General features: G+C 47.8%; 1 protein-coding gene across 1 annotated transcript in view; it reads right to left on the reverse strand.

Annotated features, from left to right (window-relative positions):
* Positions 1-19,742, reverse strand: part of LOC126199380 (2-aminoethylphosphonate--pyruvate transaminase-like) — a 133,877-nt gene that overhangs the window by 69,748 nt on the left and 44,387 nt on the right. Inside the window, exon 3 of the mRNA XM_049936297.1 lies at positions 1,768-1,868. Coding sequence (XP_049792254.1) covers positions 1,768-1,868 — 101 coding nt within the window. The remainder of the gene's footprint in view (positions 1-1,767; positions 1,869-19,742) is intronic.

Genomic DNA, 19,742 nt, shown 5'->3' on the forward strand with positions numbered 1-19,742 from the left:
TCTGGATAACAACTTGTAAATCTTGAAGCTTAGTTTCATTACTTATTGCTGGCCTACCTGACCTGTGGCAATCTGCTGCATATCCACTTTTCTCCAAAAATTTCCATAAATTGCAGACGGCCTTCATTTTAGATGGATCAGTGTTGAAATTATTATCCCCTCCATTTATTATTAAATTATAGCCACCTTTGTACAATGTTTTTTAACCAATTTTTTTTCATTAGAAAACATCTTCACAAGAGGTTAGAATTAACAGTGAACACTGTAAAGATGTCTTATTTAATAACAGTGGTGTTTGTACCTATAATTATCACAACAAATGAGATTGCCTTAATGTTTTCAATGGGTTACCCTGGGTAGTGACTTTTGACCCACCCCTTACTATTTGTTGTCAGATTGTTAAGAAACCAATTATATGTTGCCTTTTCTAAAACTTTCAAGAATGCCAGAAAAAGTGAATTTGGAAGAAAATTGATGGTATTTCTTTACCTCCTTTCTTAAACAAAGGATTAATTTCAGGATATTTCAACTACTCAGAAAATGTTCCAGTGATAACGCAAGATGTTACTTACCTCAAAAGCACTTCTTTAACTTTGTTGAAATTTTATCAAAACCACTTTTTTAATGATTTTATGATTGTCATTGGTCCTACGGGTGCCTCAGATCTGATAACTAATGAAGCAGCACTGATTTGAATTCAGGAGAAAAGAAATTTATGGCACAACTTGACTAACAGAGGAAATGGTTGATAGAAGACATTCTTCACAATGAGTTGATAGTAAATTTAGTAACTAAGGGAAGTCTGAGTGATAAAAATTGTAGTAAGCAGTTTCAAGTGGATGCTGAGATTAGTTATGTAGAAGTGAAGGGCCTCGCATAGGGTAGACTAGCATAGAGAGCTGCATCAAACATAGCATCAGACTGAAAATGACAGCAGCAGCAGCAGCAGCAGCAGCACCACTTGCAACAACAATGACAACAACTTGGTGTGCCGATACATCACTCATCATTCATTTGCAAATCAGTGTTTGTCTGCTCTCATTTAATTTATTGTAGTAGAGATAGAATATTTGTTTACTAGTGAAGCACTATATGTAGCTGCTTCTGTATGCTGAATTATTCTTTGACTTTTTGTATCCTTAAAATTCTTTTTGATTCTTACTTTTGTAAGTCTGATAATTCAAGGATGTGATTGTGCAGAGATTCTCAAGGTCATAAATTATTTTAACCAGTTTAAAGTGAAATACTAGGCTTATCACAATTTTGGTTTTACACTTAAGTGCTCAAAGAAATTTCTAATGTTCTGGTATTAGACTTGCTTGGAACATTAGAATCTAATTTGTAAATATACTTAAGGTTTAGAGCTATCTTATCATGTTTCACCCATACGATTATAATGAAATTTTGTGCTTCATAAAATTATCAAAAATTATACAGTTACAAGCAAAGTCAACTAGTATATTGCACGTATACTGTATAACATGATGTATAATTGGCTGAATCAATTAATTATTTTTTTTAAATTTTATGTGTCTCTGTCTATCAGTAGTTCTTAGAATTTTGTCTACTCAAGTAAAGTATTGGCCAGCCATTCGGACTCATTGGAATTTTATAACTAACTTGTCTGTTTTTCTGAAAACTTCATATTCACCATTCACTGTTTTGCACTTCACTGCTCTTGCTGAAGTTGCTCAAATTTCTATAGTCAATAATCTGAGGTTTTTGATAGGCAAAAGTGTATTTAGCACAAAAGTTGACTATGCTCACCCTTCCTCCCGGTCTCGGAACACACATCTGCAGTGCCGCCTCCACACTGTATGTTCCACTCCCCTGCAGGAGAATGGCTGTGTACTCATCTGGTGATGCTCCTTTTGAAAGCAAGGATTTCATAAGAATGTATGTTTCATTACTGCAAATGTACATAATGACTGAATATCTGAAACTGATGAAGGAATGTGGTGCTAAAGAAGTTATCTTGTCGTTAAAGTATCCCTTAAATAAATTCCATTAATTTTATGATGTTATTGTTTACAAATGGATTGTTCTAGATGACTAATTTTGCTGTTTTTACAGTTATAGTGGTTCTAGCCTATTTCAGAACAAAAATAATCTCAGTGCGAAAACATGACTTTGTAATGCTTGTGTGTGCACCAATACAGACATTGTGCCATGTGTAGCTCGTACCATGCTTCTGCAAGCTCAGCCCTATCTTGTACTGTCATGGTGAAGGTGGCTAGTGTGCTCAAGGTCCACTTCATGGTTTCCAGAAGGCTTTTGACACTGTAACACACAATCAGCTTGTAGTGAAATTGCATGCTTATGGAATATCATCTCAGTTATGTGACTGGATTCATAATATCCTGTCAGAGAGGTCACAGTTCATAGTAATTGATGGAAAGTCATCCAGTAAAACAGAAGTGATTCCCAGCATTCTCCAAGGTATTGTTATAAGCCCTTTGCTGTTCCTTATCTATATAAACAATTGGAAGACAATTTGAGCACCCATCTTAGGTTGTTTGCAGATGGCGCTGTTGTTTGATGACTAGTAAAGTCATCAGTTACTTTTACACAATCTGATGATGCCCCAAAAGTGTGAAACACATGACTGAAATTAAATATTTTCTCAACTGAGACTGTTTTTGTTCTGAAATGATTTTAAACTGGTTGCTGTAACAGCCTGCCATGATGGAATGGGAAAATAATTCTAGCCTATTTATATCTAAGAAATCCTACCTCCATCTTTGGAGATCTTTATCTAGTCAATGGCAGGCTGCAACTGCTTTGGTTATTCTCATAATTCATGGAGAACCAAGCATACCAATACAAAGGCTATTATTGCAGTGGGGTTGCCACTCCTAAAGGTATTGTAAAACTACTTAGAGCTTCCTCTGGAGAGGAATCCGTGTACCCCTTCTGTCTGCATTCAGTGTATCACATGGTCAAATGTGACATCATGCTACAACAAGTTTCTTCACTGTATATCTGATGGAGAACATAAGAACCATCCCAGTATTTACCTAGGTGGATGTAGAAAATTGCCTAGAAACCACATGCAGCTGGCTGCCAACTGGCCTCCATCATTAATCCATGAGGCAGATTTTATCTGAGACCTGTATCCCTCCAAATGGCTCCAGGAAGTGGTCATTTTATTGTGCTTGGCTATCAAGGCAGGTTGCGTATCTAAGAAGTATAGTTTTAAATAGTGAGAAACGTCCCAACAGTGGGCCTGACAAAAAGTGTTTCAGTTTGAACATTACTAAATTTTTGTTGCAATAACAGGAATTCAGGGATGGAAACAATAAACAAAAATGAGGAAAGGTAACCACTCACCTGTAGCAAATTGATACATGATGCATAAACACACACTAATGCGAAAAAAATCTCAACACCAAGAAGGATTGTGTGAGATAAAGAAAAGTGTTAGGTATGTTTCTACATCTGAAACATGATGTCTGTTCAAATTTTATGCCACCCACTTAAGAGTGGAGCTAGTAGTGCCACTATGAAGACACAAATTAGGTTTGCTTTAAATACACACTGTAACAGTCATGGGCATTAGTTATCACTGAAATTTTATGTAGTGAATTCCTGATAGTCAAGAATGCCTTGAAGATGTTGAAGATGCCATTATCAGCATCTCATTGAGCTTGGTTGGCCAGTTTAAAAGAGGGGGGAAAGGACCAAACAGCTAGGTCATCGGTCACTTGTTCCAAATAAAACAATGCCACAAGTGTGAGAGTAAAACAAGCAAGACTTACAATACAAAATGGAGAGAAAGGAAAAATCACAAGAACAATGGAAGGGCCACAAACACTTAAATGCAAAAAAGGGGAGAGGAAAACCACAGAAATGCAAGAAACGGGTAGAAGAGATTAAAATGAGAAAACAGATTACCATGGCTGGCTGACCATGAGAATAAAAAGGAGAAGCCAATCACTCTGCAACACATTAAAACCTCCACCCTAAAATCACTAGGGTGGAGGACACAGAGGGACAAAGGACATGCGCTAAAATTTAGATCAAATGATAAAACTCACCCTCATGAATAAAACATAAAACTAAATCAGCTGATGAGGCGTTGTCAGATAAAATTAGTGGCAACGAGTCCGGTAACTGAAGATTTCATTGCAGGGCAGTCAGAGTGGGACAGAGCACCAAAATAGGGGCCACTGTCAACCGGGCACTGCATCGGCACTGAGGCTGCTCTTCACAGTGCAGAAGGGGCACCCAAGCGTGGACAATGCAGAGTCGGCACAGAACCACAGAGTCCCTGCAATAGGCCCACATGGAGGACTGCCACACATTCGTAGTCTCCTTAATGGCATGCAGTTTGTTGTGCATGCTGAGACTATGCCATTCTGTCTCCCAAACCCAAAAAACCTGGGGACGTAAAAACAAACACACGTCAGTTATTGGAATGTCAATCTCCATAAGTGATTTCTGTGTAGCCTGTTTGGCCATACTGTGAGCAAGTTCATTGCCTGGGACTCCAACATGTCATGGGGTCCACAAAAACACCACTGAATGACAGGACCGTCCCAGGGCATAGATGGACTCCTGGATGGTCACTACCAAAGGATGACAAGGGTAACATTGGTTAATAGCTTGTAGGCTGCTCATAGAGTCAGTACACAGAAGAAATGACTCCCCAGGGCATGAACAGATGTGCTCAAGAGCATGAGTTATAGACACCAGCTCTACAGTTAAAACACTGCAGCCATCGGGCAAGGAATGCTGTTCAATATGTCCTCCATGGACATATGCAAAGCTGATGTAACCATCAGCCATTGAGCCGTCAGTGTAAATCACTTCATGGCCTCAGTACATGTCAAGAATCAAGATGAAGTGACAGCAGAGAGCTGAGTCCTTTGGGCCATGTGGAAGGTCCAGGTGAAGCCGTGGCCTAGGTGTACTCCATGGAAGTGTACATGATTGGACCTCAAGTATAGGTGGCAAGGAAAAGACTCCAGTTCAGATATAAGGGATCAGACCAGTTGTGCATGCCTGACCTGCAATGAAGGAACTCCAACCTCCGCAAGGACACTGGTATTTGGACTCGTCATAAAAGTTCCCATAGCTAATCGAACACCACAGTGGTGCACCAGGTTGAGTAAATGCAATGCTGAGGGCGCCACTGAAATATAAACCGGACTCCCTTGGTAAAAGCGGGATTGAACAAGGACTCTGTATAGCTGCAGCAGCGTAGAGCGACCTGCATCCCATTTGATGTTGCTCAGGCAGCGGAGAGCATTGAGGTGCTGCCAGCACTTCTGATTAAGCTGATGAAGGTGAGGAAGCCAAGTCAATCGGGTGTTGAAAACCAGTCCTAAAAATCGATATATCTCCACTACAGTGAGTGGATTCTCAGTAAGGTAAAGTTCTGGTTCTGGATGAATGGTACAATGCTGACAGAAGTGCATGACACACGACATTGCGGCTGAAAACTGAAAGCCATGGGCTAGAGCCCATAATTGTGCCTTGTGGATGGCTCCCCTAAGTGCCGCTCAGCAACACCAATACTGGTGGAGCAGTACAAAATGCAGAAGTCGTCTGCATACAGAGAGTGTTAGTCAGATGGCCCTACAGCTGCTGCTAGACTGTCAATACAGAGCCCTGCGGGACCCCATTCTCTTGGATATGGGGGGGGGGGGGGGGGGGGGGGAACTATGGGAGGCACAAACTTGACACAGAAAGTATGAAGTGACAGAAAATTCTGGATAAAAATTGGGAGTGGGCCTTGGATACCCCACTTGTATAATGTGCCAAGGATAAAATGTTGCCAGGCATACGCTTTTCGTAAATCGAAAAAGATGGCAACAAGGTGTTGGCATCTGGAAAAGGCTGTTCGGATGGCAGACTCGAGGGACACAAGATTGTCAGTGGTAGAGCAACCCAGGCAGAAGCCACCCTGGTACAGAGCCAGTAGGCCAAGTGACTCCAGGACCCAACCCAACTGCCAACACACCATATGTTCCAGCCGCTTACAAAGAACGTTGGTGAGGCTGATGGGCTGATAGCTATCCACATCAAGCAGGTTTTTGCCGGGTTTGAGCACTGGTATGATGGTGCTCTCCCGCGAGTGCAATGGAAAGACGTCATCGCACCAGATCTGGTAGAACATCACAAGGAGATGTCACTTGTAGTCAGACGAGAGATGTTTAATCATTTGACTGTGGATCTGATCGGGCCCAGGAGGTGTTTCAGGGCAATGTGCAAGGGCACTGAGGAGCTCCCACTCTGTAAGTGGGGTGTTATCGGGTTCACTGTGGTGTGTAGTGAACGAGAAGACTTTCTCCTCCATCCGCCATTTGAGAGTGTGAAAGACTGTGGGGTAATTCTCCGATGCAGAGGCACAAGCATAGTGCTTAGCAAAATGCTCGGCAATTGCATTTGTGTCGGTAGATAACACGCCATTTATGTTAACACTAGGAACACCTGTTGGGACCTGGTACCCAAAAACTCGTTTGATCTTTGCCCAGACTTGGGAAGGTGATGTATGGCACCCAATGGTCGACACGTACCTCTCACAACACTCTTGTTCCGCCTTTTGATAAGCTGATGAATGCGGGAATGGAGCTGTTTAAAAGCTGTGAGGTGTTCCAGGGTAGGGAACTCTCCTTAATTGCCTCAGTGACTTCTGGCGACCACCAAGGGACTGTCTTTCATTGGGGGCAACCTAAAGAACGAGGGATCACGTTTTCTGCCACAGAAATGATCGTTATAGTTAACAGCTCAACCACCACATTAATGTTAGCATGTTGGGGAGAATCAATGGTGACTGCAGAGGTGAAAGTTTCCCAGTCCACCTTGTTTAAGGCCCATTTGGGCAGGCATCTGGGCCTCATGCTGCGGCAGTGACAGGAAGATGGGGAAGTGGTCACTACCACACAGGTCGTCATGTGCTCTCCAGTGAATAAATGGGATAAGGCCAGGACTGCAAACCGAGAGATCAATGGCTGAATACGTGCCATGTGCCACAATGAAATGTATGGTGGCCCCAGTATTTAAAAGTTCGTGTTGTGAAGAGTAAATTTTGACATCTCTGCCTCAGCCAGTAAGAACTGTGCCACCCCACAAGGGATTATGAGCGTTAAAATTTTCCAAATGTAGGAAAGGTTTAGGGAGTTGATCAATCAGTGAGTTGATCAATCAGTGCAGCCAAAGCGTACAGGCGGAAGACAGCTATTTCCTGCGTCATCCTTATCCTGACAGCCACAGCTTCAAGAGGGGTTTGAAGAGGCACAGGTTCACTTCATACTGTGTTCAGGACATAGACGCAAACTCCACCTGACACTCTATTATAGTTGCTACGGTTCCTGTAATATCCCTTATAGCCACAGAGGTCAGGGGTCCGCATTGCTGAGAACCAGGTTTCTTGGAGCGCAATGCAGAAAGCAGGTGTAAAGCTTAACAGTTGCTGTAGCTCAGCCAGGTGATGGAAAAAGCTGCCACAATGCCACTGAAGGATGACATTATCGTGGGGCTGGGAAGGCAAGAAGTGCACAAGGAGGCAGGTTATGCCTCAGGGTCACCTGCTGCCTCCAACTGAGTATTTGTAGCCATTTCTATGGTGGATGAGGCATCAGTAAGATTCAGGTCTGCAGGGGGCTCTAAGATCTTCACTGCATCCTCAAATGCAGAATTGATAGGGAGTGGTGGTGTTGGAGGCACCAGAGGGTCCTGTTTCTTAACAGACTTATTCTTAGTTTGCTTGCTCTCTCACTTTTCTTTAGGGGCTTGCTGGGAAGATTTCCCTTAAGCAGCTTCAGGTGTGGAGGAAGACCGTGATGCTCTTCGTCCAGAAGCTTTTGGCTTCTTGAGCCACTAGCGAGTGTCTGCCATGGCATTAGTGGAGACCTTTGAAGAGAGGGCCCCAAGGGACCGCTTCTGCATGAGAGGAGCCAGCCGGAGGAGGCTGTTGCTTCTCTGGCAAGGGGGGGGGGGGGGGACCTATATCCCCTGCGTTTGGGGGGGGGGCCTTGCTCCCAAAGTGGGTGCTTTGGGAGCAATGGAGGAAGATTTGCTCCTACCACAAAGGGGGTGGATGTATTCTGGTAGCCTGAAGGGCCCACTGTTCATGGCTCAGAGTAGGGAACCACTGGCACTTGGGATGGCAATGGTGATGTAGCTGCTGCATATGTCGACGTCAAGCGAATGGGGTGTAATCTTTCAAATTTACGTTTAGCCTCTGTGTAATTCAACTGGTCCAGGGTCTTGTACTCCATAATTTTCTGCTCCTTTTGGAGTAATGGGCAGTCTGGTGAGCAGGGGGAGTAGAGCTCTCCACAGTTGATGCAAGTGGGAGGTGATGCACATGGATTATGTGGGTGCTGTGGATGTCCACAGTGTCGACATGTGGTGCTGGAAGTGCAGCAGGAAGACATGTGCCTGAACTTCCAGCACTTAAAGCACCGCATAGGGGGAGGGGCATATGCTTTAACATCACAGCAGTAAACCATCACCTTCACCTTTTCAGGCAATGAATCACCCTCAAAGGCCAAGATGAAGGCACCGGTAGCAACCCTGTTGTATTTGGGTCCCCTGTAAATGCGTTGGATGAAATGAACACCCTGCCATTCTAAATTGGGGCAGAGCTTGTCGTCAGACGACAAGAGGAGGTCACGATGGAAAATAATCCCCTGGACGATGTTGAGGCTTACATGGGGAGTGACGGAAACAGGAATATCACTCAGCTTGTCATAGGTGAGTAACGCTCAGGATTGTGCTGGGGATGCTGTACGAATCAAGACTGCGCCATTTCGCATCTTGGACAGCACTGTCACTTCTCCAAACTTATCCTCAAGGTGTTCAATGAAAAACTGAGGCTTTGTAGGTAGAAAAGAGTCGCCATTGGTTCTGCTACAGACTAAATACTGAGGCAAATATGGCTCTCTCCATTCTGTAGCTCTACATTCCGCCCATGGTGTAGTGAGGGAGGGAAAAGATTTAGGGTCATACCTGTCAGCATTGTATTCTATCTTGCCCTTCTTAGAGACTGCTGGTGCTGTACACTCACCAGCAAGAGATGACTTAGTCCTCTTCATTGCAGGTCATCCGCCCTGATGCCATCCACTCAGATCAGGGGCTCTCCCTATGGGCGCCACCCAGGCACAGCAAAGGCCAACTGGCATGATGGCCATTGCCAGGAGTCCTGATGCCCCAGGAAGACAGCCATCTACTCCTTGGCATGGCGACAGGAGGCCCTTGCAGTTCCTACACCATCTCCAGGGCCTGGCGCAGCCCAATGTGGTCCCGGATTCGCTATCACACACCATCTGGGTGTGCAGCCTGCCAATGCAAGCACAAGCAGTGATTGCAGCCTAGCCCAAGATGGAGTTGAATGGTGTAGCAGACCTGGCTGACAGAGTCCTTGATGTGCTCACAACTGCTCCAAACACTGCCACCTCTGCAGACTGTGCCGCCATAGAACTAGCCCCAATGCTTGGCCCACGTCGAAACACATCTCCAGCCTCGCTACAGTGGATGCCGAGCTCCACACCAAAGTTCGTGACTTGGCTGCCCAGATGGCATCACTAACCACATAGGTCGAGCGCTTGGCGCTGCTGGTACCACACCTGCTTTGGCAATGATGCAACAAACTGCTGGCCGCCATGCTCACACTCAAATGCCAACCACAGTCGGAATTAGACGCACCCAGCTGCGGTGCCATATCAAGGTGTCTCGATGTAGCAGAGTGGGAGACAGTGTCAGCTACCTCGTATACACAGGCTCCGACCTGTCTACATACCCGCGATCTATGCTCAGATACATCAGATCAGCTGAGGAAATGTCACTGACCGTGACTAATAATTCCACAATAAAAACGTATGGCAAGCACTACCGATAATTGAACCTCAGGCTGCGCTGCATACTTACGTGGACATTTACTGTGGCAAACGTCAATGAGCCAATCCTGGGCGCGGACTTTCTGGTGAACTTCAATTTGCTAGCCGACACAGCAAATGCCCAGACGATCGACACTATGACCTGGTTGAAGATAGCGGGACAGTGACGACACACTGCCTTCTTCAACGTGAAACCAGTGCAGTGCTCCAGCCCCTACACCTACATACTAGACCAATTTCCGGAATTGGCTCGACCACCTGGTGCACCGAAAGAAGTCAAACATTCCACAGTATGCCACATATTAATCACAACTGGTCCACCCATCTCAAGTTGACCACGTCGCCTTGCCCCCAAAGGCTCACCATAGCTAAGGCCGAATTCGAGGCTACGCTGAGACAAGGCATCATCCACCCGTCAAGCAGTCCCTGGTCTTCTGCCTCGCATTTCGCTCGAAAAAAAGGACAATTCGTGGCTCCGTGCGGCGCTAAACGCGCGAACGGTGCCAGATCGCTACCCAGTGCCATCCCACTCTGGCGGGGTCAGTACTGTACAGTAAGATCGACTGTCCAAAGGCATTCACAAAGATTCCCGTGGCGCCTGAGGACGTTCCAAAAACGGCAATAGCGACTCCCTTCGGATTGTTTGAGAGCCTCTATATTCCTTTCGGACTCCGAAAGGTGCTCCAGACTTGGCAGCGTTTCCCGGACAGTGTGCTAGGAGGCCTACCGTGGTGCTTTGGGTACCTCGAGGACAACCTGGTGTTTTCGACACCGCCCGATCTCCACCGCCAACACCTGACAACGATTTTCCAGCGCCTCAGCGAAGCCATAATCGTCATCAATCCGGCAAAGCGCGTGTTTGGAGTCGTTGAGAGAGAATTCCTCAGAGACCTCATCAAACCCAACAGCTGCAAATCACTTCCCGAAAAGGTAGGAGCGATCGCGTAGATGCCTCGTCCACAGACGTACAAGGAATTGCGTCGTTACCTGGGGGTGCTGAATTTTTTCCGACGTCACATACCGGGTCTGCCGTCCAGGAACCTCTGACTACAGCCCTACAAGATCCGACAGCAAAAGGGAAGACTCCCGTTACCTGGAGGAACGCACTGGAAAAAAGTTTCAACGATTCCAAAGCGACACTACTCACGCACCCAGTGTATGACGCAGAGCTAGCCATCAAATTAGACGCCAGCCAGACAGCTATAGGCGCGGCGTTACAACAACGCTTCGGCGACAGCTGGCAGCCACTTGCCTTATTCTCCAGGAAGCTCTCGCGATCGCAACACATTTGGGGCGTTTATGACCGTGAGCTACTAGCGATATTCGAGGCTGTGAAACACTTCCACCCGTCTGTCGAAGCTCGTCTTTTTATTATATTCACGGACCATAAGCCGATCACGCACGCGTTCGTGAACCATCACAATAAGTGTTCACCACGTCAGTTCCGACAGCTGGAGTACATCTAGCAGTTCTCCACAGTCATCCGCCACATCTCTGGCATTGACAACATCGTGGCCGACTGCCTATCTCGCGCGTGTGCCGTCATCTCTCCCTCTGTGAACTTTGAGGACATTACCGACGTACAGGAGAGTGACGACGAACTAAATAGCCTCTGTCACGGCGCCTCCAGCGGCCTACAACTCGAATTGGTGCCTGTGCCAGGCTCCGATCGCAAGATCTAGTGTGACACCTCGACAGGCAATCGGCGGCCGTTTCTCCCCGAGAAATTCCGGCGCAGGGCCTTCGACCATGTGCACGGACTCTCGCATCCCGTGTCAACCGCACTACGTCACTCGTGGCCACACATTTCGTCTGGCCAGGGATGCGGAAAGACTGCCGTCAGTGGGCACGCACCAGCATTGCATGTCAGCACGCCAAGGTCGGCAGACACACCCACGCGCCCGTCGGCACATTCCCTGATGTGACACGGCGCTTCGCACACATTCGTGTGGACATCGTGGGACCTCTTCCCTCGTCCCGTGGCAAGCACTACCTGCTGACCGTAGTAAACCGTTTTACACGCTGGCTGGAAGCAACACCGATTGCAGACATCACCGCCGAGACAGTCGCCACCGCCTTTGTCGAAACCTGGGTGGCCCCGCTTCGGCTGCCCCAGTCTCGTGACCGTCGACCGCGGCCGCCAGTTCGACTGCGTGCTGTTCACACACGTCGCCTGACTAAGTGGAGGTGCAGCTGCAAAAAACGACAAGCTACCATCCAGCGTCCAACGGCATGGTAGAGAGGCTCCACAGGATGCTAAAAGCTGCCTTAACTTGCCCCAACACGACTAGGACAGAGACATTTGCCCTGGTATTGCTCGGCCTCCGAGTTACTCCGAAAGAGGAAATCGGCACTTCATCCACTGCACTCGTATACGGGCAGTCACTGGCGATTCCAGGGGACTCGGTAGAGGAAGCACCACTGCCACACGACCATTTCGCCCCGCCACTGGCAGAACATTTACGCGCACGCACGACCGGCCTCCGACTGCTCACACCGACGCGGCACGGTACGGGCAAAGTGTTTGTGCACGCCGACCTGCAACCCTGCAGCCACGTCACGTCGCACACCGATGCCGCACAGCCACCCCAGCCACACAGCGTACTCGAGACCGCACAGTGTCTTCGCCTGCGGTGACAGAATGCTGGAGCTCGAGGTCGAGAGCAAACTGACAAAGGTCACCATCAATCACATCAAACTAGCTTACGTTGTGCCTGCTTCTGATGCCGCACACTTCTATGAAACTGCAGAAGACGTAAGTGCTGACAAAGCTTCCCGTGCTGCCAGCACCTGTACACGCCACCGACAACAGCACACAGATGCTGCCAGCTGTCGTCCTGCTGCAAGCTGTCACTGTGCTGCCACGTGCGCCTCACCCCACCCTGCCCTGCCCTGCCAGCCGGTGCAGCAGCCCATAGCACCCGCACCACAGCCACCAGCGTACCACGTCACGTGCTCCAGCTGGCGCATCCCATTCAAACACCCATGCTTCGTGACAATTGCGCCGTGCCACCAGACACGAAACGGGCGAGAACCCAGCGCACCAGCCACTGCCTGCCATAGAGACCCTGTCTCCATTACCAGTTGAGCCACAGACTCTGCCACCCACGTCACTGGCTGTGTATCTGTCGGCGCTCCTGGGACTGCATCCACACTGTGTTGTCTCCACCACATTGGGTGTCGAGGCAGGTTTCCCCCGTCCCGGTCCCCGCGATCGAAACCGTGTCCTCGCCGAGATGCCTCCACCACACCGGGCGTCGAGGCAGTCCTACTCCCATGCTGGTTACCATAACCGTTTCCCCATTGAGCTCTGGACGCCACCCCCATGCCACCGGACATGTCCGTTACTGTTTCTGGACTTACGCACTAGTCATGACATCACAGAGCCATGTGCTTACGCCATGCGGTGCTTCAGACAGTTCGGAGCCAGTGCTGCCAGCTGGTCTTTTCATAGCTGCTGCACGGGGTCACGCCCCCATGCGCCCAGCCGTACTGCCTGCCGCCACTGCCACTAGCCACTGCAAGAGGACTCGCCACCACGTGTCAGCCAGCACTGCACACTGACGTCACCAGTCACTGCCAAATAGCTGCTCCACCAGACCACAGCCATCGTGCTACCACTGATGTCACCACACGGCGTGTGAATTATGGTAGGATGGAGTTGTAGAGTGATGGCTATGATGTCATGCAGTCCCAAGCTCTGCTCTCCAAGGGGGCATCTGTGTGGTGGCCCACCACACAGCCGTGCGAATGCTAGATCTACTATCGTGGCCGACACAGCACCCGCAGCACGTGTGCGCAGATTTACCGTTAGCCGAAAGCCCGGCAACAGTGCAGCATGCACTGGATCTGTGATGACAAAGCGAGAACCAGTATGAGACAGGCATCAGAACATGCTGGACGCATTGGATGAAGAATTGTCCTGCCTAGCCGCGAAGCACATGAGTCGAGCAATAGCGGACTCCCCACTTGTGCACACACAGAAGCCGGCTCATCCGTTTATGCAGCCACTTTTGCCTCACTTGTGAAAAATGTGGCACTGCACAGATAGTGCCGGGAGCCGGCATTACAGAGACAAGCACACGGCTATGCTACGTCTTGTGGAGTGGAGTGTACACCCTCTGGATCACGCACCGCTTAACCTCAAGCTGTCAACCGCGGTCATGCAGTCGACGATGGACTATATCAGGCTCGATTGTACACATCTCAATCATTGTAATAAATGTGTTTGCCTCACACTGGCATTTCATTTGTATTCAGTCAACTTGACCTCCAAGCAGAGTGCATGGGCACAACTATGGGGTTGGCTTGTAGCAAAATAATCGTCAGAAGAATTACGAGCAATCTCACTACAATGGAACTTTATAAGGAGCTGCATAAAACCACAGACCCAATCAGCTAAGATTATAATCAACAACTTTTTTTAGGCTCAGTTTCAAGCAATACGATTTTACTGAACTAAACCCCTTGGATTGGAAAGAACCTAGTTCACATGTCAAAGAAACCGACTTGGAAGTGAGTAAATAGCCATTACAGTGCAGTGTTAAAGAGTTGTGTAGTAATTTGACTGATTTAAAATACTGTGTCACAAAGTTTTGTAAAATATCAGTGCACTTTAGCATAATGCATCTAAATGTGCAGTATCTTAGGAATAAACTCAGTTTGCTGCAAGTATTTGTGGATGAGAATTCACCACACCTGTTAGTAATTACAGAACAAGGACTAAAAGACAATGAAATTGAATATCACAAATTAGGTGTTAGCAGATGGTTACTGGAGGCAACAACACAAAGGGGGTGGGTGGCAATATTTGTAAATGAACATCTCATTTGTTGAACAATACTGCAAAGAAGGAACATCTGAAACAGCTGGCGTTGTGGTCCACACAAACTCATTCAAACAGTTTAGCTAAACATACAGTTATTGGTATGTACCATCCACCAAGTACAGATGTATTGTGCTATCTTGATAGACTTAACGGGGCAACTATACTAACAGGCCCCACTCAACTTAGCTTAGTTGGAGACTTAAATATTGATGCGTACTCCTGTAGTATGACCTACTTGAAAATGGCAGATCTATTAAACTCATATAATCTCACAAATATAGTGAACTCTGACACTAGAATAACAGAGTCAAGCTCCAGTAAAATAGTAGAAGCGGGCTCTGAATACCACCAACATCAGCACCTTCAAAATTAAGTTAGCAGAGGAGAAATGGGACAAAATTTACCAAACTAAAGGGACAGAAAACAAATGGGAAAAATTTTATAAGACAGTGCTGAAGCACTTCAACTGCTGCTGCCCTCTCAAAGAAATAACCAGGGTACGAACCAACTCTCATCTTGAAAGTAATACTAGGCTGAAACTTACACCTGGGCTGATTAAGTTAAGGCAGAATGTACACTCCTGGAAATGGAAAAAAGAACACATTGACACCGGTGTGTCAGACCCACCATACTTGCTCCGGGCACTGTGAGAGGGCTGTACAAGCAATGATCACACGCACGGCACAGCGGACACACCAGGAACCGCGGTGTTGGCTGTCGAATGGCGCTAGCTGCGCAGCATTTGTGCACCGCCGCCGTCAGTGTCAGCCAGTTTGCCGTGGCATACGGAGCTCCATCGCAGTCTTTAACACTGGTAGCATGCCGCGACAGCGTGGACGTGAACCGTATGTGCAGTTGACGGACTTTGAGCGAGGGCATATAGTGGGCATGCGGGAGGCCGGGTGGACGTACCGCCGAATTGCTCAACACGTGGGGCGTGAGGTCTCCACAGTACATCGATGTTGTCGCCAGTGGTCAGCGGAAGGTGCACGTGCCCATCGACCTGGGACCGGACCGCAGTGACGCACGGATGCACGCCAAGACCGTAGGATCCTACGCAGTGCCGTAGGGGACCGCACCGCCACTTCCCAGCAAATTAGGGACACTGTTGCTCCTGGGGTATCGGCGAGGACCATTCGCAACCATCTCCATGAAGCTGGGCTACGGTCCCGCACACCGTTAGGCCGTCTTCTGCTCACGCCCCAACATCGTGCAGCCCGCCTCCAGTGGTGTCGCGACAGGCATGAATGGAGGGACGAATGGAGACGTGTCGTCTTCAGCGATGAGAGTCGCTTCTGCCTTGGTGCCAATGATGGTCGTATGCGTGTTTGGCGCCGTGCAGGTGAGCGCCACATTCAGGACTGCATACGACTGAGGCACACAGGGCCAACACCCGGCATCATGGTGTGGGGAGCGATCTCCTACACTGGCCGTACACCACTGGTGATCGTCGAGGGGACACTGAATAGTGCACGGTACGTCCAAACCGTCATCGAACCCATCGTTCTACCATTCCTAGACCGGCAAGGGAACTTGCTGTTCCAACAGGACAATGCACGTCCGCATGTATCCCGTGCCACCCAACGTGCTCTAGAAGGTGTAAGTCAACTACCCTGGCCAGCAAGATCTCCGGATCTGTCCCCCATTGAGCATGTTTGGGACTGGATGAAGCGTCGTCTCACGCGGTCTGCATGTCCAGCACGAACGCTGGTCCAACTGAGGCGCCAGGTGGAAATGGCATGGCAAGCCGTTCCACAGGACTACATCCAGCATCTCTACGATCGTCTCCATGGGAGAATAGCAGCCTGCATTGCTGCGAAAGGTGGATATACACTGTACTAGTGCCGACATTGTGCATGCTCTGTTGCCTGTGTCTATGTGCCTGTGGTTCTGTCAGTGTGATCATGTGATGTATCTGACCCCAGGAATGTGTCAATAAAGTTTCCCCTTCCTGGGACAATGAATTCACGATGTTCTTATTTCTATTTCCAGGAGTGTATATGACTTTGACTGTTTATATAAGGAAACAAACCTACATATATTTAAGGAAAAGTACAATCAAGTCAAAAAGATTCTAAGACAGACCTTTAGCACTTGAGGAAACAGATAAACAATGATGCAATAGAGCATTCAGCCAACATAGGTAAGACATCCTGGAGACTAATCAATAAACATCATAAAGGCACCAGCAAGGGACAGAGTGAACCAGTTAGCATTAGACACAAGGGCCATCTACTGAAAGATCCCAATCAAGTATGTAATTTATTCGATAAGCATTTCATCTCTCCTTCTGACCACCCAGCCCCTATTATGGATCTACAGGCTGGCACACCAAATGATGTCATGGATGGTATAGAGCTCGAATTTAGGGAGGTGAATCAACAGGAAATATTTAACACAATGAAAGAGCTAAAGAATAAGTATTCATCTGGATGGGATGGTATCTCAAATGTGGTGTTAAAGAAATGTGCCAATGAAATAACTAAACCCCTTACCTATCTTATCAACTGTAATATTATTGATAACATATACCCAAATGCCTAAAAATATGTGTAATTCAGCCAATCCATAAGAAGCTAAGTAAAGAAAAAGTTTCAAATTATAGACCAATATCACTAATCCCTACCTTCAGTAAAATATTTGAAACAATTATCCTATCACAACTGACATTTTTCTCAAGACACAAAATGCTTACTGCATCACAACATGGGTTTAGGAAACACCTAAGCATGACCACTGCTGTTATCAGTTTCTTCCATGAAATACACTCCTGGAAATGGAAAAAAGAACACTTTGACACCGGTGTGTCAGACCCACCATACTTGCTCCGGACACTGCGAGAGGGCTGTACAAGCAATGATCACACGCACGGCACAGCGGACACACCAGGAACCGCGGTGTTGGCCGTCAAATGGCGCTAACTGCGCAGCATTTGTGCACCGCCGCCGTCAGTGTCAGCCAGTTTGCCGTGGCATACGGAGCTCCATCGCAGTCTTTAACACTGGTAGCATGCCGCGACAGCGTGGACGTGAACCGTATGTGCAGTTAACGGACTTTGAGCGAGGGCATATAGTGGGCATGCGGGAGGCCGGGTGGACGTACCGCCGAATTGCTCAACACGTGGGGCGTGAGGTCTCCACAGTACATCGATGTTGTCGCCAGTGGTCGGCGGAAGGTGCACGTGCCCGTCGACCTGGGACCGGACCGCAGCAACGCACGGATGCACGCCAAGACCGTAGGATCCTACGCAGTGCCGTAGGGGACCGCACCGCCACTTCCCAGCAAATTAGGGACACTGTTCCTCCTGGGGTATCGGCGAGGACCATTCGCAACCGTCTCCATGAAGCTGGGCTACGGTCCCGCACACTGTTAGGCCGTCTTCCGCTCACGCCCCAACATCGTGCAGCCCGCCTCCAGTGGTGTCGCGACAGGCGTGAATGGAGGGACGAATGGAGACGTGTCGTCTTCAGCGATGAGAGTCGCTTCTGCCTTGGTGCCAATGATGGTCGTATGCGTGTTTGGCGCCATGCAGGTGAGCGCCACAATCAGGACTGCATACGACCGAGGCACACAGGGCCAACACCCGGCATCATGGTGTGGGGAGCGATCTCCTACACTGGCCGTACACCACTGGTGATCGTCGAGGGGACACTGAATAGTGCACGGTACATCCAAACCGTCATCGAACCCATCGTTCTACCATTCCTAGACCGGCAAGGGAACTTGCTGTTCCAACAGGACAATGCACGTCCGCATGTATCCCGTGCCACCCAACGTGCTCTAGAAGGTGTAAGTCAACTACCCTGGCCAGCAAGATCTCCGGATCTGTCCCCCATTGAGCATGTTTGGGACTGGATGAAGCGTCGTCTCACGCGGTCTGCACATCCAGCACGAACGCTGGTCCAACTGAGGCGCCAGGTGGAAATGGCATGGCAAGCCGTTCCACAGGACTACATCCAGCATCTCTACGATCGTCTCCATGGGAGAATAGCAGCCTGCATTGCTGCGAAAGGTGGATATACACTGTACTAGTGCCGACATTGTGCATGCTCTGTTGCCTGTGTCTATGTGCCTGTGGTTCTGTCAGTGTGATCATGTGATGTATCTGACCCCAGGAATGTGTCAATAAAGTTTCCCCTTCCTGGGACAATGAATTCACGGTGTTCTTATTTCAATTTCCAGGAGTGTATTTAGTAATATAGAACAGGGCACACACACAGCCAGAATATTCCTTGACCTGAGCAAAGCTTTTGACTCAGCTTCCCTTAAAAAAAACTGTGGGCGTACAATATCAGTGACGCATCAATGTATCTTCTGTCCACCTACCTGGTGAATCGGAAACAGTGTACCAAACTTACACATCAAATTGACAATAAGATCTTAATCTTTAAATCCACAAGTGACACAGTGACACAGGGAGTCCCTCAAGTCTCAATTCTTGGACCTTTCCTCTTTTTAGCATATATTAATGATGTTGTACACCCCATTAACTCACACATTATAAATTAACCTGATGACACCTCAGTTTTATTTCATGGTAAAGATTGTGAGGAACTGAAATTCTCAGCAAGCAATGGGATACTAGAATTGAGTTCATATTTTCATGAACAAGGATTAAAGGTCAATGGAAATAAATCCCTGATGTCAATATTTACAACTGTTAGCTCACACCACCCACGTATAAATGAGCTATGTGGCGTGATGGCAGAGGAAGGAAATGAGTGTAGGGATCCACCTGGACTCAAACCTTCAGTGGATTAGCCACATTAATGCTGTACGTAAAAAAGTCAGCAATGGGTTGTATCTTCTTAGTCAACTGTCCAAAATGGTGCCCACCCACATGCTTAAAACTGTGTATTATGGGACAATCTATCCCCATCTTAGCAACTGCATAGGAATATGGGGTTGTGCTGCAGACATTCACCTTAACAGAGTACTATTGCTACAAAAAAGACGGTTAAGGATTATACATGGAATAGGCTATAAAAACTCTTGCTGTGATGTTTTCAGACAACACAAGTACCTCATCATATACTATTTGTATATTTATAAATTAATTACTTATTTTG

Source organism: Schistocerca nitens, chromosome 8 (assembly GCF_023898315.1).
Source record: "Schistocerca nitens isolate TAMUIC-IGC-003100 chromosome 8, iqSchNite1.1, whole genome shotgun sequence".
NCBI lineage: Eukaryota > Metazoa > Arthropoda > Insecta > Orthoptera > Acrididae > Schistocerca > Schistocerca nitens.